This window comes from Hyaena hyaena, unplaced genomic scaffold (genome assembly GCF_003009895.1).
Source record: "Hyaena hyaena isolate Hyena2069 unplaced genomic scaffold, ASM300989v1 scaffold_329, whole genome shotgun sequence".
Lineage (NCBI taxonomy): Eukaryota > Metazoa > Chordata > Mammalia > Carnivora > Hyaenidae > Hyaena > Hyaena hyaena.
Window position 1 is genome coordinate 1,903,924 of NW_024080960.1, and position 20,713 is coordinate 1,924,636.

Below are 20,713 nucleotides of genomic sequence, written 5' to 3' on the forward strand. Positions count from 1 at the left end.
GAGAGAGGGAGTCACAGACTGAAACAGGCTCCAGGCTCTGAGCTGGCAGTCAGCACAGAGCCTGACGTGGGGCTCGAACCCACGAACCGTGAAATCATGACCTAAGCAAAAGTCGGACGCTTAACCGACTAAGCCACCCAGGTGCCCCTAAAGATTGTATTTTTAATCTCTACACCCAATGTGGGACTAAACTCATGACCCTGAGATCAAGAGTCACATGCTCTACTGATTGAGCCAGCCAGGCATCCCTGCATATACATTTCTGAGGTCTTTTATCCGTTGGCACTTTGTCTTTTTTTTATTATTGTTGTCTTTTTCTTTTTTTCTTTACATCAGGTATATTGCCCTATAAATTGTGGTAGTGGTACCAGGAATAAAAAATTAAGGGATTTTTAACTTTTAAAATAAAAATAAAGGAACAATTTTTCTTTGTTTCCCAGATAATACATTAATGGATGCTTTTATATGCACTACAGGTATCAACTCCATTGTGGCCATTGCATCATACACTGGATATAATCAAGAAGACTCTGTTATCATGAATCGTTCAGCTGTAGACAGAGGCTTTTTCAGGTCAGCTATTTACAACAGTTGTCGAAACATGAATATTTTAATAAAAAAAGTTTCTTAGAAATAGGTTTGGCTTGTATGTATCCACAAACTTTCTGGTGCTTTTGAAGATCAGGCTAAAAGAAATTTTGATCTGACAGAAAAATTTTTCTGTTAAGATATTTAATCTTTTGCCTCCATTCATGAAGCTTTGTGGATATTTGACAGGCATATACTGTCGTATGGATTCCTATATAGAGTAGAGTGTGGCAAAATCATTGCCTGACTCCAGAAAACAGGAGGCCTGGTTGATAGTCATGAATGACTGAAGACACTAATTCTTGTGTCTCAGGATTTTCAGATGTTAATGTTTTGAGGCCCCCACCCTCCACACTCTTTTTTGGTAAGCAAAGACATCTTTGCATTTAGATAATATAGAAACATCTAAAGAAATAAAAATAAACCTGTAATCTTAGGATCTATAAATAACTACTATTAAAATTAGTATTTTTTTTCAATCTTTTAATTATGCTTCTGTTATTGGCAAATAATCTCAAATGCATGGCATATGAAAATTGGTTAAAAAGTGGGAATTTAGAAGATGGATTTTTTCTGTTTAGTTTTAGACGATAGCAATAGGATCAGAGGGTAGACATGATAGCTTTGTATCATAAACTTCTCACTAGAAACATTGGAGCTGATCCTATGTGACCATCTCTGAGGGATATTATGGAAGGGATTCTTATTTCAGATAGGAGGTTTGATTTAGTGACCTTAGGTCCTTCCTGTGGCTCACATATAATCCAGCCATGTTAAGATTATGGGTCAGATGCTACATGTGTGGCCCATGTAATAGCATTTAGGACTTAACTTTTACGGTTAATACAGTTAACTCTTGTCCTTGATTCATGGTTTAAATGGTCTCCCAAATATCTTAATTAAGTAAAAATTATTGGTGTGTACTAAGCCCTTTTATAAAAGGGAACTAGAAATTACCTTACCACTATGTGTTTTAGGTCTGTTTTCTATCGATCGTATAAAGAACAGGAATCTAAAAAAGGATTTGATCAAGAAGAAGTTTTTGAGAAACCAACCCGTGAAACATGCCAAGGTAAGTGATACTGATGTTTAAATTTTGGAATTTTATTTATCTATTTTTAAAATTTTATTTTATTGTTTGTTTATTTTTGAAAGAGAGGGAGACATAGAATCTGAATCTATTACAGAGCGTAATTGGGGGAAGGAGCAGAGAGAGAGGGAGACATAGAATCTGAAGCAAGCTCCAGGCTCTGAGCTGGCAGCACAGAGCCCAGTGTGGGAATTGAACTCACGAACTGTGAAATTATGACCTGAGCTGAAGTCGGATCTTAACTGACTGAGCCACCCAGGCACCCCTAAATTATGGAATTGAAAGTTAGTTGATTTTACCATTGCTGTCCTAAATAATTTTTCTTCTCCCCTCAATCTCCCTCAACGCATGGCAGTTTTCTTGTTACTCTTAGAGCTCATGTATAAGAAAATGTGTGTTTGCCAGAAGTCTTTGGACAGAAGAGTTGGCTTGTTATAGTCCTTGCACCTTGGTAGATCCTGCATTGAAGAGGGTATTTAGGAGATCAGAGAGGTCACGTAATTTCATATAATACACTACAGCCCCATTCTTACTTGTACTGTGAAGTGTCCTTCAGTTTATGTGTTTTGCATGGGAACTTCCCCCCCCTTCCACATTGTAGTGTGACCATATTTGTGTAGCCGCAATACTTATGTACATTTAACAGATAAATGAGAGATAACTAGCACTTTTCTGTTTCTTCCAGAAAACTCAAACTTACTTCCTAGTTATCATTTTCACAGACACTTAAAAACTGTGTATGCAGTGGAATGGATGGGATGTCCCAGGGAAATGGGGCATCTCTGCCACAGTTTTGACTTCTAATGGTATTGTGTGAAGTAAAATGTGTTTTATTTTTTAAATCATCTGTTATTCCATATCCTGTGGGTGGTTCTGTGTAGTAGTGAATTGATGTCCATTGAGTTAAGATTTCCATAAGATGAAATTAAACGTTGCTGTGGGAGGATGGGTGTTAGATACTCTTTTTTTTCCTTGATACTCCTTTTCATGTAAAAAAAAGAGATGATGGCAACACCCTTATCCAAAGTCAGCAAATTCACCCAGCAAATAGTCTGATTTTCCAGTGCTTATTCCAGTGCTTTTTAAAAATTCATGATGTTAAAGATTCCTGTGAACTTTTCTCTGACTTGGAAATGATTTATGTATTTGGTTTTTAATTTTTTGGGAGGATTATGTGACATTGTAAATACTCTTCTATATAGTAGCACCATTTCAGAAAATTCCATGTCTGTTTCCTCATAGGTATGAGGCATGCCATTTATGACAAGCTGGATGATGATGGTTTGATAGCTCCTGGAGTCCGTGTGTCAGGAGATGATGTTATTATCGGCAAAACAGTCACCTTGCCTGAAAATGAAGATGAATTGGAGGGCACTAATAGACGCTATACCAAGAGAGACTGTAGCACATTTCTTAGAACTAGTGAGACGGGCATTGTGGATCAGGTTATGGTAACTCTCAACCAGGAAGGATATAAGTTTTGTAAAATAAGGGTGAGTATAGCCTTTTCATATTTCTGTGTTTATAAAGAGTAAACCAGTTTGACTGAACTAACATCTTTTTATATGAATTCAGGTCCGCTCTGTTAGAATTCCACAGATTGGAGACAAATTTGCTAGTCGACATGGTCAAAAGGGTACTTGTGGTATTCAGTATAGACAAGAGGTGGGTATCTTTTATCTCTCTCACTCCAACTCAAAGTTCTGTTTAACATTCTATTAAAATTTGCTTTAATTTAAAAGTACAAAGGATATAAAGGCTTGACTTTTTAGTGTTGAATAAGTATATGAAAATACCATGTTGAACAGAATTGTGAACATAGAAAACTTCACGGTGGGTGGGGAGGGTCAGCTCTAGTTCTGTAGTTGAGAGTTAAGTTTGTCTCCTTTTAAAAATTCCTTTATAGGATATGCCTTTCACCTGTGAAGGTATCACCCCTGATATCATCATAAATCCCCATGCCATCCCCTCTCGTATGACTATTGGTCATTTGATTGAATGTCTTCAAGGGAAGGTAAGAGATTTTCTTTAAAAATAAATGTTCCAAGCTAATATTTCTTCCAAAATGATGATACATGGTTTCTCCCATATTTGAATTTGGGGTTCTTTGTTGGAAAAAGTTAGTATGATACTTATTTTCCTGCTTTTAAATTGGTTATGATTTTTTCCCTGGCAAAAATTTGTGAAGTTTTGGCTAAGTCAGAATTTTTGTAAAATTTACTACATCCAGCCTCTACATATATACATGGTTATCTTTTTGGCTGATTCTTTTCTATAGATGAAGAGTTAATTCATTGGTGATTAGTTTAGTATGCACTTAATAATTTTATAGCTACATTATTAGCTACTTGTGCCTCTCTCGGTGGAGGTTTTCTAATTTTAAGTATCTTATTAAGGTGGGATGGCTATAGCATAACACACGGGTGACTTGGTTTTAGGGCATTAAAATGTCATTTTCTTGGAGCCATAGTTGGGAGTCTCATTCTTTTTGTATTTGGGCTCATGGATAGCTTCCTTTTTGAAGGCTTATAATTGAATTGTTTTAATTAAAGATTTCTAAGGGGAGACCTAAGGATGCAGCCTTTTAAAGACTTTTTTTTTTTTAAAGGTTTCAGCTAACAAGGGTGAAATTGGTGATGCCACTCCATTTAATGATGCTGTTAATGTGCAGAAGATTTCTAATCTATTATCTGATTATGGCTACCATCTCAGGGGAAATGAGGTATGTTGGCTCTTAAATTAGTCGTTATGTATGTGTATACTTTCATTCTTCAAAAAAAAAAAAAAATCAACCCTTCTATTGAAGTATGACACATACACAAATCATAAATCTACATCTAGATGAATTTATTTTACACAAAGTGAACACATCTTGTGTGACTGGCTCCTAGATCTCAAAAGAAAATTACCAGAACCCTTTTAGGCCTAGATGCCCCCTCTTGTCTCCTTCCAGTTACTACCTTCCCACCCAACCCCAAGGTAAACATTCTCTTGAATTTTTATTAGTTTTGTCTTTTGATTTTCATATAAATGAAATCGTACAGTATGTGCATGTATATTTAGTATTTTAAGTCTGTACTTCAAAATTTGTTTCAGGTCCTGTACAATGGGTTCACTGGTCGAAAAATCACATCACAAATTTTTATTGGTCCCACATATTACCAGCGTTTGAAGCATATGGTGGATGATAAGATTCATTCTCGTGCCAGGGGACCTATTCAGATCCTTAATAGACAGCCCATGGAGGGTAGATCTCGGTAAGAGAGCTGCATCACCATTATTGTTGTTATTTATTTATTTTAAAAAAATGTTTATTTTTAAGAGAGCTGGGTTGGGGGGAGGGACAGAGAGAGAGAGAGAGAGAGAGAGAGAACCCTAAGCAGGCCCTGCATGCAAGGCTTGTACTCGTGAATGGTGAGATCATGACCTGATCCAAAATCAAGAGTCAGATGCTTAGCCAGCTGACCATGCAGGTGCTCCCCTTGTTATTATTAGTTTTTAAAAATCTAATTATTTTGATACAGTGTGAATTGGGGAGGGGCAGAGAGAGGAAGAATCTCAAGCTCCACACTGTCAGGGCATAACCTGCACTGTCAACGCAGAGCCCATTGAGGGGCTTGGGTATTAATTGGCTTTTTAAAATGAAAACTCACTTACAAAAATAGACATAATGGTATAATGAAACCCCCAGGTGCCTGTCTCTCCACTTCAATAATTAACAGTTGCCAACCTTGTTAAATTCATCTCCACATTCCTACCAACTCTTGATTATTTTTAATCAAAGTCCAGACATCAATTTCTTCTGTAAATGTATTTCAGCATATATTTACAAGAGTGGTTCTCAAATTTGTTTCAAGACCTCAAAGAATTTGAGTTGTAGTTATTGATGTTAATCATGTTAGAAGTTAAAACTAAGATTTACAATATTAACTTACCAAAAAATAACACTAATAAGCCCACTATACATAAACAAATTACATTAAAATTTTTTTAATATTTTAAGTATTTGAGAGAGCATGTGCATTTGCACATGTGCATGTGGCGGAGGGAGAGAGAGAAACCCAAGCAGACTCCATGCTTTCAGTGCAGAGCCTGACATAAGGCTCAGTCTCACGAACTGTGAGATGATGACCTGAGCCAAAATCGAGTCAGATCCTCAACCGACTGAGCCACCCAGGTACCCCTAACAAATAACGTTTTTAATGGAAAATATATTTTCCAAATAAATTTGGTAGTGGGTGACATTGGTTTGCCTTTTTGCAAGTCTTTTTAATGAGCTGGTTTACTAGAAGACAGGATTCTTTTGCTTCTGCATTCATTGCGTTGTTTTATTTTTTATATTTAAGTATACAAGGAATATCCTACTTCACATAGATTTGTGATTGGAAAAGGGAGGAATATTTTAATAACATTTTCAGGTGACTTGGATATTATGTCTTGATGCTACATCAAAATGACAGGTTGTAATTTTTTTTTTTAATGTTTTTTATTTATTTCTGAGAGAGAGAGAGAGAGAGAGAAAGAGAGACACAGCATGAGCAGGGGAGGATCAGAGAGAGAGAGGGAGACACAGAATCTGAAATAGCCTTTAGGTCCTGAGCCGGCTGTCAGCACAGATGCAGGGCTTGAACCCATGAACCGTGAGATCATGACCTGAGCCGAAGTCGGATGCTCAACCAACTGAGCCACCCAGGTGCCCTAACAGGTTGTAATTTCTTAAAAGGCTAGTTGTGATGTAGATTCTGAAGCCAACTCAGTGCATCTTTTGTATTCATTATATTATCCACTGGCTTGTCTTGCACTTTGAATGTATCTTTTACACATGTATAATTTTGTAGCACCACAATTGGCTGTTTGGAAAATACTGGTTTATGTTGACATATTTATCCAAAAACCATTCACATTTGTAGTGGCTTCACCAGTGTTATTGGAAGTCTTTTATTGGGACACTATAATATAAAAGCCATAATGTTGAATGGAGGTTTTCTAAAATTTTAATTTTTGATTAAAAGCTCAAAATCTTAATCATTTTCAACAGATATTTAAAATTGTTTTCATTTAAGTGAAAGGCTTATTACTTTTGTTCAGTTTCCAAAAAATGTCTGTCAAATATTCAAGTCTGAATTCATATAGTTGGTGTTCTCAGTGTTGGTGAATTAACATAATTGCTGTCAGCTCTTTTTTCAAGATACTCCCATGAGAAAAGTGATTAGTTTAGAATTGTGCAAGTATTTTTCTTCAAGCATCCTCAGTATAGAAGAAAAGTGCTTTAGGGGCACCTGGGGGGCTCAGTCGGTTAAGCGTCCGACTTCAGCTCAGGTCATGTGAGTTTGAGCCCCGTATTGGGCTCTGTGCTGACAGCTCAGAGCCTGGAGCCTCCTTCAGATTCTATGTCTCCCTCTGTCTCTGCCCCTTCCCTGCTCATGCTCTGTCTCTCTCTCTCTCAAAAACTTAAAAAAGAAAAAAGAAAAAGTGCTTTATATCTTACCATTAGGTCATAGAATATCAAAAATGTATAAAAAAACTGTACAGTTTTATTAATAACATTCTTGGGTAAAACTGGCTCTTCCCTCCTCCCTTCACAGTGCAGAATATGACTGTTGCTAGTAAGTTTGGTTCCACTGCCTGGACTTGCATCCAGCGGTTTTACAGCCATCTCAGTACAAATGTCAACACAGTGAAAGAAGGAAATATGTTGTATTATAAAAATAGTTTTCACCCTCACTGGTCCATGGACCACACCCAGACAACTTCTTTAAAAGATTAGAACGCTAACCTAATCGCAGTCAAGTTGACTCTTGAAACAACACGGGTTTGAACTGTGCAGGCCCACTTATGCACGGAATTTTTTTTTTTTGATGCAGTACGTAAATGTACTTCTTAACATTTTCTTCTTCTCGGTTTATTATACATATGTAAAATATGTGTTAATTGACTATTACTGGTAAGGCTTCCAGTCAGCCGTAGGTTATTAGTAAAGTTACATGCAGATTTTTGGCTCTGGGGGGAATCAGTGCCAACGCGTATCTCATGCATTGTTCAAGGGTCACCTCTACCTTGATATTAAGTGTCCAGTGTTCAAATTTTCCTGACTGAATAATTTTTAAAAAGATTTGATTTTAATCAAGAGACAAGTCTGTGCTTTGCAGTTGATTGATCTAATTTTTTTTTTTAAATATTTTTGTTTTATAGCCATCTATTCATTTATTTATTTTTTAAATTTATTTCTAGGAGAGAGAGAGAGAGACAGCGTGAACAGGGGAGGATTAGAGAGAGAGAGGGAGACACAGACTCTGAAACAGGCTCCAGGCTCTGAGCTGGCAGTCAGCACAGAGCCTGACGCGGGGCTCGAACCCACGAACCGCGAGATCATGACCTAAGCAAAAGTCGGACGCTTAACCGACTAAGCCACCCAGGCGCCCCCTAATTTTTTTTTTTAATCTATAGGTTGCCTTCCAACTTTTTTTCCTTGCAGTTTGTCACAGAAATTGGACTATTTGTCCTGGAGTGTTTCTCACACTCTGGATTTTGCTGATTGCATTCTTGGGCTGTATATTCTATTTTTCTTGTAAATTCCTACTTAGATCTTGAGCTTTGATGATATGAAGAGTTGTATTCTTGTGCAGTAATATTGCATAGGTGGTATTGTAGATTTCTGGTTGTCTCAGTGATTTTAGCAGCTGTAAGTGATTGAAGCTTTTAACTGAATAGAGACTACAGGTTGATGAGATTCTGATTTTATCATTTTATTTATTTATTTATTTATTTATTTATTTATTTATTTATTTATTTATTTCTAGGAGAGAGAGAGAGAGACAGCGTGAGCAGGGGAGGGTCAGAGAGAGAGGGAGTCACAGACTGAAACAGGCTCCAGGCTCTGAGCTGGCAGTCAGCACAGAGCCCGACGCGGGGCTCGAACCCACGAACTGCGAGATCATGACCTAAGCAAAAGTCGGACGCTTAACCGACTAAGCCACCCAGGCGCCCCTGATTTTATCATTTCTTAATAGTTGGAATGGTTCTGTACAGAGAAACCTTGTTTCCTCAATTGGTTATCTGGTGATACAGTTCATAATGGCATGATAAATGTTTCATTCTTTCTCTTTACCAGTTTTCAAAATGAGTTGGTTGTCATTCATCCTCCAAAGTTGATTGATGAATTGTTTTCTTTTGGTAATATTATAAAATCATTGGTTTTATGTATTTTGCGTATTAGTGTTAAGGAAGCTGCCACCACCCACTTTTTGGCCATTTGAATAATATATTTCATTTCACTTCCACATTGGGGAAACCTGTGTCATTCATCTCTTATCTCCATTAGTTTTGCCGACATACATTTATCATTTCAGGCTTGACTGCCTGGGAGACGCATTCATGGAGAAGCTGCTTCATTTAGAAAGTCAAGGTGGTAGTGTTAATAGGAAATAAGTACAAAATTACCTGTACAAAATTATCTGTTGTTTGTTCCTTAACAGTGATGGTGGCCTGCGTTTTGGAGAAATGGAACGAGATTGTCAGATTGCCCATGGAGCAGCCCAGTTTTTAAGGGAAAGACTGTTTGAGGCATCAGATCCCTATCAGGTTCATGTTTGCAATCTTTGTGGAATAATGGCGATCGCTAACACGAGGACCCATACGTATGAATGCCGGGGCTGTCGCAATAAAACCCAGGTGTGTAGACCTTACTGGCAGTTGATACCTTTATAGAACTGTATTGGTCTAACCATCCAGGCAGTTTCAGTATGGTGGAACATTGGCATTTTTCACAATTTTGATTAACACTTACATAACATTCCTAGTTTTAAATGAGGAAAAGAGAATTTGATTTTTCTAAAAACCAGTGTATCATCTTTTGGAAATAATAATGACTTGAACAAGGAATTTTAAAATTTTAAGTTAGAATTTTTTTTAAAAACCTTTTGAGAAGGGTGAATGTAAATATATCTGGCAGAAAGGCTGAAATACAAAGCTTCTCAGGAGAAAACCATGAAGAAGCCAAGGTAGTGGGAGGAGTGTTACCAGCCTGCTCCCTTCTTTAAGGACTTGGTACTATAGAGGATAAACTTTTTTCTGGGGTGGGTAAGTGGGGTCCCTTCAAATATAGTTCTGCTCATTACCTTTTTTTTTTTTTTCCCTCTCCTGCCAGATTTCTTTGGTGCGAATGCCTTATGCGTGCAAACTGCTGTTTCAAGAACTTATGTCTATGAGTATTGCACCTCGAATGATGAGTGTCTAGCTGTTTTAAAAGAGCCTCAAGATGCTTGTAAATATGTTTTGTTTTTACAATACAGCTTTAAAAAACGTACTGCATTGTGAGATAAAGCATTTTATTGATTTTAATTAGCATGCTTTTCTTCTGTAAATAGACAATAAATTTTTGTAGATAGTTTTGATGTGTTATCTTTATTTTGGAGTTTCCTCTAAGTAAAACCAGTGAATATAACTAAGCGTTAGTGGGTTGGATGGTTATTAGGCAAGCACTGGTTATTACAGCAAGTCTTGCTGTAGTTATCCAGGACTACTGATAGTGATGCAGACTAATATATTCTGCAGTTTTATAGGTCAGCACCTACACCTGTTTGGAAAAAGAAAAAGATGAAAATTAGAAAGACAACCACATCCATAACTAATTTGCAGGTACTTCAGGGTTTCCAAATATGTGAGGATAAAGGACGTATGAGTAACTATAAATGAATGCTCTTTGGAATTTGGGCCATGTGATTTTTGTTGAACTGATTTATGCATAAGAAATGGACCTTATTACAGAAGTGGAAGAGTTTGTTTCACAAATGAGTAAGCAGAGAGCTAGAGAGGCTCTTATTCAAAATTTCAGGTGGAGGAATAATTAGTGGCAGAGCTGACACATCACTTGGTTTTACGTATCTTGGCCAAAGAGAATCTGACCAAACATAGGTTTACTTGATACCTCCTCCTTCCATACCACAGGTGACTGAGCTGTACAGTGGGATGGTTTGACAGATACTAATAATTGTTATTTTTGGTTTAAGAGAAAGCCAGTTCAGACATCAGTTTACTAGAGCTATAGAAATGTAAAGTAGCGGGGCACCCGGGTGGCTCAGTTGGTTAAGCGTTCGACTTCAGCTCAGGTCATGATCTCACAGTTCGGGAGTTCAAGCCCCACATCAGGCTCTGTGCTGACAGCTTGGAGTCTGGAGCTTGTTTCAGATTCTGTGTCACCTTCCCTTGCTCACGCTGTCTCTCTCTCTCTCAGAAATAAAAAAAAAAACGTTAAAAAAACAAATGTAAAGTAACACCGCTCTGATGCCGCCAGGCATATTGATGGTGAAGTGGATGGAGGCAGCTAGCGCTGGGTACTTGTCAGTCTGCTTCCTCTTCTGGCCTCTTGTAAAATCTCAATGTGAAGAACCAGAATTGCCCACATCATTTAAATTTTTTTTATTTCTGAGAGCGTGAGCAGGGGAGGGTCAGAGAGAGAGGGAGACACAGAATCTGAAGACAGGCTCTGAGCTAGCCGACAGTACAAAGCCTGATGCGGGGCTCAAACCCACGAACCGTGAGATCATGACCGGAGCCGAAGTCGGACAATTAACCGACGGAGCCACCCAGGTGCCCCCACAATCATTTACTTTTAAGTGGAAGTTTAACATAATAGTCACAACACCAAGGAAATCATGCCATGTGGAGAGAAAGTTATGGGAAATAGAAGTCATTCCATTCAAGTTTGAGTTTTGACTCTCACATGTAAGATAAAGTGAAGCACCTAACAGCATTCCATTAACCATCCAGATGTTCTTTTAGAACCATGGGCTCTACGTTTTGATGGCATGCTTTTGTGGATAACAAACATATAAATTTCAGTAAGAGCTATGTCTGATACTTTCATCCCTGGCTCTGTTCTTTATTAATCAAAAGCACTAGCCTTTTTAAAATGGTGGTAACACTTTCTACTTACCTTTTTTCACTGGTATTTCATGTAAGGCATCAACCACTGTAATTTTTGCTGATGCTGAAGCCTGTCCTTGGGAATTGGATGCATGGCACTCATATTCTCCAGCATCTTCCTTACTGAGAGGAGATACCTGTGAAAGAAAAAGGATGTTTACTTCCTCTATGGCAGTCCTCTCTTTTCCCAGCGGCTTCAGGTCATTAAGAAATAAGATGAGTAGTAAAGACACTGGTAGAAATTGTGCCAGTGCTATGGTGGGAGACTCGGCTGCTCTGTGTGTTTGGCCAGGAGGATTCACACTCTGAGGACACACCATGGACAACTTTTGATCACACTGCAGAGGTAAAGAACTGTTGAACAGGTACACTTACTAGTTTGAGGAAGAACTTGATAAAGCATATAAGTAGTATCTAGGAGTATCACGGGTCAAATAAAATAATTGAGTAACTAATGCTTGGGCCATTTAGTTTCCTGGGAGGATTTTGCTTTTAATTTTTTTTTCCTTTTTTTTTTTTTTTTTTTAATGTAAGCTCTAGGCCAACTGTGGGGGGCTTGAACTCATGACCCAGAGATCAAGATTCATATACTCTACTGAGTCAGCCAGCCAGGTGCCCCTGCTTTGAATTCTTAAGAGAAAAAATTAGTTCTCATTTATTTGTTAACATTCAACCGACCTCAACTCTTTTATTTTTAGTTCCCTCCGGAAGAGGACTAACAGTCTCCTGGGAGGGCCGTTCCAAAGACGGTGGCAGAGCAAATTCTTTCAGCCTGGGCAGGTTGTCTGGCACCTTTGCCAGCTTTGCAGTATCTAATCCTAAGAATGAAATCCTTGCCAGCTCTTTGTACTCACCAGCACCCAGCCAGTGACTTCATGCTTTTCTGGGCCACCCCGGGTCTGAATAGCCAGGTTGTCCCTGTCACCAGGCAAGAGTTCTGTCCTCTGAACTCCATAGTTACCCCTTTTTACCTGCAAAAACAAAAGGAAATACTGTTAAGTTTTATGCACTGAACTATCAACTTGGACCATTACTAACATTCTTAGAATTGTACAGGGCATACATCAGACTTTCTAACTGGATTAAACCTAGCAATTTCCATATTACCCTTTCCTGAATACTTAAATTCTCATCGAATTCTAAATGTAATTAAAATTAATAAAACAAGCCTTACCAATAGGTAAGAAAGTAACTTTTTTTATTTATTGAAGTTTATTTAAAAAACAGAGTGAGAGGCTGAGAGAGAGGGAGACCATCCCAAGCAGGCTCTGCACTGCCAAGTGCGGAACCCAGTGTGGGGCTGGAACTCATGAACCATGAGATCATGACCTGAGCCAAAACCAGGAGTCGACACAACTGACTGAGCCACCCAGGTGCCTCTAATGTTTATTTTTGAGACATACAGACAGATGGGGTGGGGGTGGGGGGGGAATCAGGATCTGAAGTAGGCTCTGTGCTGATAGCAGAAAGCGTAATACAGGGCTCGAACTCACAACATGACCTCAGCTGAAATCAGATGCTTAGCTGACTGAGCCACCCAGTCACCCCAAGAAAAGTAACTTTTTTTTAAATGTTTATTTTTGAGAGAGAGAGAGTGAGTGACCGAGGGGGGGAGTGGGGGGAGGGAGAGAGAGGGAGAGAATCTAAAGCAGGCTCCAGGCTCTGAGCTGTTAGCACAGAGCCCGACTCAGGGCTTGAACTCCAGAACGGTGAGATCATGACCTGAGCCAAAGACGGAAGCTTAAGTCAGAGTCACCCAGACGGCTTTTTGTATTTAGAATTCATGTATTTTTCTGTATGCTTGGGGAATACACACCATCATACTTTCCTGCCACTGGCTACCATCATTCACTCATGCCCTCATAAATTCTGTTTTTCTTTGCTGAGCTTTTTCTTGCTTGCCACACCATGTCTGACAAACTGTGTCACCAAGTGCTAGGTCTGATTCTTGGGACCTTATGTAGGAGCCCAGGTCCTGCAACTGCCACAAAAATGGAAAATGGCCACTACCATTCCTTTTGTTCTGAGGGCTAAGGGTTCATCACAGGGTTTACTAAAGACCTGACAAAAGCTACCTACTCCTGTGTGTGTTCTGGTGAGAACAGGGATGGGTTAAGACCGCACTTTCCTTGGCTTGAGGACAACAGCGAACGCTGTCCTAATTTTTCACCTCCTGAACAGTGTTCTTTATATAAACTCTGGAAAATACGTAAAAATATACAGAAAAATAAAATTTACTTAATCCTTCTGTACATATACATTTAGCATCAATTTCTAGAAGTGGAATGGCTGAGTCACAGAGTACAAATCTTTTAAGTCGTGTGGTAATGATGGTTTTTAAAAAAATCACACAGATACACTAAGTAATATTTGTTTAATTCCATCCCAGGCCACCTTTAAGAGCTAGTTTGATGTTTACTGATAGTACCTCTAATTAGAAAAAAGGATTTATAATCTCACAGGTAGTTTTCATTTTCTAAGTCAAAAAAGAACCAGCTTTCAGTACGGACACTCCACATGAGTGCTGCTCCCCTGTGTGACCCACGCCTACCATGTGCCACGATGCTTGTCTCGACTTCAGATCTCTTTTTCTGTGGTGTGACGCCGGGGCTCTGAAAACCACAAGGGACCTAGGCCAGCTTCTACTCTATAAAAAATATCTAGCATTATTGATTTGGAATGCCTGGATTTTCCTTGTTTGCTTTTTTCCCCTTGGATTTCCCCATATTGTGACTCTTACAGAAGACCAGGTATCTGTGTTTTTCGCATATACGTGCTAGAAAAACAAAACAGGTGAACTCAACAGGCATCTTTTTTCCTTCTGTTTCTCAAGTAGCTGGCAAAGCAGTTCATGGTAGATTTTGCAGATTTTGAAATATTTAAAAATGGTTATAATAATGGTGTATTAATTTGATTTAATGGCCAAAGTAACAGATCTCTGGTCTTTACTGAATTTCAGAATTCTTTAGGAGCTTTGTGTGTGACCAGAGCAAAAAACACTACTGCGTGAATTACTCAATCTCTACAACTGGCCTGTTGGTCCTCAGAGTATGTCATTCTTAGTGAAGAGCGTTCTGTGTGAGTAAACCTGGTCCACTATTTATAGAGAAATTGTTCTTAATTAAGTACTGGATTAGAAAATGAGTATTTGTAGTTAACAGCACCCATATTTTAATATACTGTAAAAAGCTACATGCCACATAGAAAACCTGTAGAAATGTCAAGAATTACTACAGAGTAAATTTTTATATGGCATACTCCCCTGTTCCCTTAGGTAAGGGGAGTTCACTGATAAATGTGTTTTCTAATTGGGGGGAAAAGATGTGGGCTGGAAAAAAGTGGCTTCTAAAACAACTGTACAGATGTGCAATAGGCTGGAAATGCTTCAGAGTTTGAACCTTAGAAATCTAGGCAGAAAAAACCGCTAGCAGTCACTGCTCACTATAAAGGGTCAGCTAGGGGAGAATCAGAGGGAGACCCAGGAAGTCCTGTCAGCCTTCTCTGCTTGGATTTTAGATGCAACATCTTCCTGAATCTTTTTGCAGATAAGCAATTAGTAATAAAAAGTGCCAATGATTTTGGAAGTAGGATGGATTGGTCTGATTCTTACAGGTTAATACATTTCAAAGCTTCACTGAATTTCAAGAAATCATTAAAGGACATTTATGCAGTACAGAACATATTTGCTGTGCCTTTTTGGTGAAGTGTCTGAAGAGGTTCAGATCCTCAGCCACTGTAACCCATTAAAGACAATGTCTGGGGAAAAAACATTTGTACTACGTGAGAAAGGGTCATTATCTCTTATGTACAAGAAGCCACAGACTAATAATAAACAACTCAATAGACAATATCAGCTCAGGTCATGATATCAGTTTGTGAGTCTGAGCCCCACATCAGGCTCTGTGCTGTCAGCACGAAGCCTGCTTTGGAACCTGTGTACCCCTGCCTCCCCTTCCCCTCTCCTGCTCACTTTCTCAAAAATAAAGAAAAAAGGGTAAAGGATATACAAACATGAAAATATTCTCTTCAATATATGTAAAGATCTATAACTCAACATGCAAAAAACAAATAATCCACTTAAAAATGGGCAGAAGACATGACCAGACATTTCTCTAAAAAAAGACATCCAGATGGCCGACAGACACATGAAATTGTGTTCAACATCACTCATCATCAGGGAAATGCAAATCAAAACTACGATGATACCACTTCACACCTGTTTGAATGGCTAAAATCAAAACCACAAGAAACAGTAAGTGATGGTGAGGATGTGGAGAAAAAGGAACCCTCATGCACTGTTGGTGGGAATGCAAATTGGTGTAGTCACTATGGAAAACAGTATGGAGGTTCCTCAAAAAGTTAAAAATAGAACTACCCTACGATTCAGTAATTGCACTACTGGGTATTAGCCAAAAATACAGAACACTAATTCAAAGGGATATACACACCTTTATGTTTATAGCAGCAATATGTGCAATAGCCAAATTATAGAAGCAGCCCAAGTGTCCATTATTAGATAAATGGTTAGAGATGATGAGGTATATATACACAATGGAATATTACTGAGCCATAAAAAGAATAAAATCTTGCCATCTGCAACAACATGAAGCTAGGGAGTATAATGCTAAGTGAAATAAGTCAGAGAAAGACAAACACCATACAATTTTCATTCATATGTGGAATTTAAGAAACCAAAGGGGGGTGGGGTGGAGAAAAGACAAATCAAGAAATAGATTCCTAACTATTACCAGAGGGGAATAGTTACCAGAGGGGAAGTGGGGGAGGGGATGGTTGAAATAGGTGATGGGGATTAAGTGCATTTGTGATGAGCACTGGGTGATGTCTGGAATTATTGAATCAATATATTGTACACCTGAAACTAATAGAACACTATATGTTAACTATACTGGAATGAAAATAAAAATATTTAAAAAAATTGCAGAACCATAAAAATATTCAAATACTACAATGTGAAAGGGACACCTGGGTGATTCAGCTGGTTGAGCATCCAACTCTTGATTTTGGCTCAGGTTATGATCCCAGGGAGTGTCTAGCTCCACAATGAGCATGGAGCCTGCTTGGGATTCTCTCTCCCTCCACCCCTTTCCCCAGCTCGTGCTCTGTCTCTCTTTCTCTCTCTCTCTCAAAAACAAAACAAGACAAAGCCCACAAAACTTCAACGTGAAAAAAAATATTCTCAATGTAGTCAAGGAAATTAAAGCAATAAGGAAAGGATTCTTTTACCCATCATTAACAAAAATTAAAAAGTGGCTGCCCGGGTGGCTCAGTTGGGTGAGCATCTGACTCTTGATTTCAGCTCAGGTCATGTCCCAAGGTCACGGGATTGAGTCCCGTGTTGGGCTACATGCTAAGCACGGAGCCTGCTTGGGATTTTCTCTCTCTCCATCTGGCCCTTTCCCCCAGTGCACTCTTTCTTTCTCTCTCTCAAATAGAAAATAATAATTAAAAAAAAAAAGGTAGGGCAATAGTCAGTGCTGGTGAGGATGCAGGAAAATGGCACCCATACCCTACTGGGGAGAGTGTGAATTGCTACAATCTAGAAAGTAATCTGACAATGTCTATTAAAACTAGCATTAAATCTTTTGACCTACTTAGTCATGTAACTTTTGGGGGAATCTATCCTATGAGGGGGGAAGGACTTGCATATAGGATGTATACAGAGTCATGTTTAAGGTTGCATTATTTAAGGTGGTCAAAAATTGGAAAAAAAACAATACAGGAATGATTATGGAGATCCATACTTGGAGTATCATGGAGTTACTGAGAAGCAGACCTAGAGGGATGCCCATGAAGTATTTATTGAGAAAAGCAAATTTTAGAGTAATATGCTGACTATATTCCTACCTCACCCCACATACTGAGGATATGTGTTGGTGTATGTATGGGCACAAGTCAGATAGAAAGATAAAACCAGGGCAGTTCACAGTGGTTATTTTAGGAAGTGGAAGAAGGTAGGAGATTTTGAACTCTCTTTTTACATCTTTGGAGAGCTTCTCTTTATTACTATTATCACTCACTATTTAAAAAAATTTTTTAGTGTTTATTTTTGAGAGAGAAAGAGAGCATGTGTGAGGCAGAGTAGGGGCACAGAGAGGGAGACAGAGGATCCAAAGTGAGCTCCATGCTGACAGCAGAGAATGAACCACAAGATCATGCATGACCTGAGCTGAAGTCAGACACTTAACTGAGCCACGTAGGTGCCCTGTTACTATTTTTAATTAAAAAAAAAAATATATATATATATGTGTGTGTGTGTGTATATATATATATATTCTCAGAAACTCCCAGTGTTTGGAAGGAATTCTAGGTGTTTTATCTTCCCTGTAAGCATCATTTCCCTGACTTACCTGGGTTAAGGCTATTTTAGCTCACTTCTCTATTTCAAACTACTGCTTCTGGAATCTTTGCAGGCTGAGGTTTATGAAAAGGTATGGGACTTGTTAATATCATATGATAACTACAGGTTAGAAAAGTACAGACTGCTCACCGGGCTGCACCTCACAAGAGGTGCCGCCATGGCCTTGAGTGTCTGGAGAGCAGCAGGCTTGTTCTGTCAGCTCTGCTGTTGCTGAGAATTCTTGGGCAAGAAAGACATGCTACCTTCTTTGAACTTCAGCTTAACAACAGAGATTCTAATATCCATTTATAATAAAAAAGCACTTCTATGCTTAAATTGAATTTGAATGTGACCTTTTTTGCCTTAGACCTTCAACGGCCTATTTAATTTTTTGGGGTCGGTGACATGGCCCATAGTAAGAAATACATTCTGCATTGGGATCTGGAATATACAATAGAAAAGTTGCATGAAATGATACCCCTACTCATTGCGATTGTGCCTTAAGATATTTTCCATTCTTCTTTTTATTTTTAAAGAATCAGGGGCACCTGGGTGGTTCAGTCGGTTGAGTGTCCAACTTCGGCTCAGGTCATAATCTCATGGTTTGTGAGTTCGAGCCCCACATCAGACTCTGTGCTGGGCTCAGAGCCTGGAGCCTGCTTCGGGTTCTGTGCCTCCCTCTCTCTCTGCCCATCCCCTCCTTGTGCTCTTTCTCTCTCTCTAAAAAGATAAACATTAAAAAAAAAAAGCAAGCACATGAAGAGAAAAAATTAAAAAAGAAGCTGCCAGTTGTGATCCCTAACATTGAATTGAAGAGTCGCTGATGGGTCACAGCCTAAAAAAACATTGCTTTAGGTCATGCATGTGGCAAATCACATTAGGAAGGTACAGGAAATTCAGCAGAGCCTGGCAGCTGGTTTTTGCTTGTTTCTGGCAAGTCCCCTCCGCCCCCCACCTCCAGCCACAAATCCTCAGGGAAGCCCACACGGGCTCTGTTCCATATAATCCCAAAAGCTTAGAGGAAAAGATTCCCATGGCAGATTGAGTCCCCTGGTATGCATGTACGTTAGCTGGGGTGGGGCAGAGCAAGGGCTGAGGAAATTATTCTCTGCCAAGATCTGTCAATAAGGTCATAGACTCCAAGACACTTGGGTCACCCTGGCTTCTTGCTGTGTAATCCCTAGAGAACTGCAGCTGAGCTTTTTATGGATATTCTTTGGAAAAGTCGTTCCCCTGCTTCTCCACCCTCTGAACAAAGCCTCCAAATAAGCAGAGGAGCAGCAGTTTTGCAACATCCATTGGCTGCAGTTTTGCTCTTCACTGCTTGCACCTTGCTCCCCTTTCAAAAAGAAATTTATGGAGGTAAAATTTCATTATTCTCTTTAACAGAAGTTTCAACTGTAAAAGTTACTTGTAATGTAGCTGGTGGTGTCTCTGCCCACCCCACTCCCAGGCATTTTTGGGAATCAACCCGGACTTCACTCCCAACCGGATGGCCCCCTGGGGGGTGATGTACCCCTCTGGCCACCTGGGGGAGCCAGAGGGCAGCAGGTGACCTGACCTGAGTCCTTCAATGGGATTTGCAACTCAGCAGGGAGAGAGGGAAGCCCTTTCCTTCCTCTGGAGTCTTCAAGCTGTGATGATAACGTGAGCTTGGAGCCTCCAGTGGACAATGCTGCCTATGGTGGAAGCTTTTTGAGGTAAAAGAAAAAAAAAGAGACCAATACACTGAGAGCAGAGTTCTGACCACTTGGGTACTTGGATGTAGCTGTCCCAGAGGCTGGAATCACCGCTCCTCGCCCTCCCTTTTTCTTGCCCAAGGTAGTTTGAAGTGAGTTTCTACAACTTGCAACATAAGGAGTTCTGACCATGGAAGCCAAGATCTACCTGGAATTCTACAAGCTGGTCCTCTGGTAGGGTACCAGCAAACAAAATAATCAAGAGAGACCACCTTGGAGCTTGCTGGAGAAGTAAACCAGCCAAAAAGGAGTATCTGTGACACCTTTTTACTTCACTATATATTTTTTTACTTTACTATATTTCCTTTTTGTTGGCACAAGTTTGATGATATTTACTCCATAGCGCTGTTATGAGGCTTAACTGAGGCAAAATGCACAAAAAGGGAAATAACATAAAATAATATGCAGTCTAACTATGAAGTATTATTTGATCTGGCAAGCGAGTGTTTTCTTCTCCCTTCTACAGACTTGCTGAGAATACGTTGTCCTTCAAATGTGAAGACAGTTACACAAGATGATGCCACTTGAAGGGAGGTATTTACAGAACAGTAGCTACCATCAACTGAGTGCTAGCTATGTATCTGCTAACAAGCCAAGTAATTTTACTTGCATTACTTTATGCAACCTTCACAAAAATGCTATGCTACCTTCACCACGCAGGAGCAAACATAAGTTTAAAGCACTGGTTCTCATTCTAGGTGATTCCCCCCCCCCCCCCCCCACCAGGGGACATTTATTTGGCAACGTCCAGACATGTTTTTGACTGTCCACAACTTGGGGGAGGTGCTCCTGGCATACAGTAGGTAGGGGGTCAGGGATGATCCTAAACATCTTACAATGCACAGGGTAGCCCCCACAACAGAGGATTACCTGCTTCAAAATGTTAATAGTGCTCAAGCTAAGAACTCCCAGGCTTAGAACTCCAACAACCTGGTTAAGGGACTCACATCCTTAACCACTATGCTATACTGGCTCCAATGGGAACACACACACTCATGGTCACACTCAAACATG

General features: G+C 39.4%; 2 protein-coding genes across 2 annotated transcripts in view; one reads left to right on the forward strand and one right to left on the reverse strand.

The window, feature by feature from the left end:
• POLR2B (RNA polymerase II subunit B) overlaps positions 1 to 10,071 on the forward strand; it is a 40,981-nt gene extending 30,910 nt beyond the window's left edge. Inside the window, exons 17-25 of the mRNA XM_039249031.1 lie at positions 477 to 573; positions 1,566 to 1,660; positions 2,921 to 3,171; positions 3,254 to 3,343; positions 3,585 to 3,692; positions 4,287 to 4,400; positions 4,775 to 4,935; positions 9,154 to 9,349; positions 9,825 to 10,071. Of these exons, the coding sequence (XP_039104962.1) occupies positions 477 to 573; positions 1,566 to 1,660; positions 2,921 to 3,171; positions 3,254 to 3,343; positions 3,585 to 3,692; positions 4,287 to 4,400; positions 4,775 to 4,935; positions 9,154 to 9,349; positions 9,825 to 9,914 (1,202 nt within the window). The 3' untranslated portion in view covers positions 9,915 to 10,071. The remainder of the gene's footprint in view (positions 1 to 476; positions 574 to 1,565; positions 1,661 to 2,920; positions 3,172 to 3,253; positions 3,344 to 3,584; positions 3,693 to 4,286; positions 4,401 to 4,774; positions 4,936 to 9,153; positions 9,350 to 9,824) is intronic.
• The window catches only part of IGFBP7 (insulin like growth factor binding protein 7), a 74,647-nt gene continuing 63,925 nt past the window's right edge, over positions 9,992 to 20,713 (reverse strand). The window contains exons 3-5 of the mRNA XM_039249032.1: positions 12,457 to 12,573; positions 11,613 to 11,739; positions 9,992 to 10,253 (exon numbers count right to left, since the gene is read on the reverse strand). Of these exons, the coding sequence (XP_039104963.1) occupies positions 10,234 to 10,253; positions 11,613 to 11,739; positions 12,457 to 12,573 (264 nt within the window). The 3' untranslated portion in view covers positions 9,992 to 10,233. The remainder of the gene's footprint in view (positions 10,254 to 11,612; positions 11,740 to 12,456; positions 12,574 to 20,713) is intronic.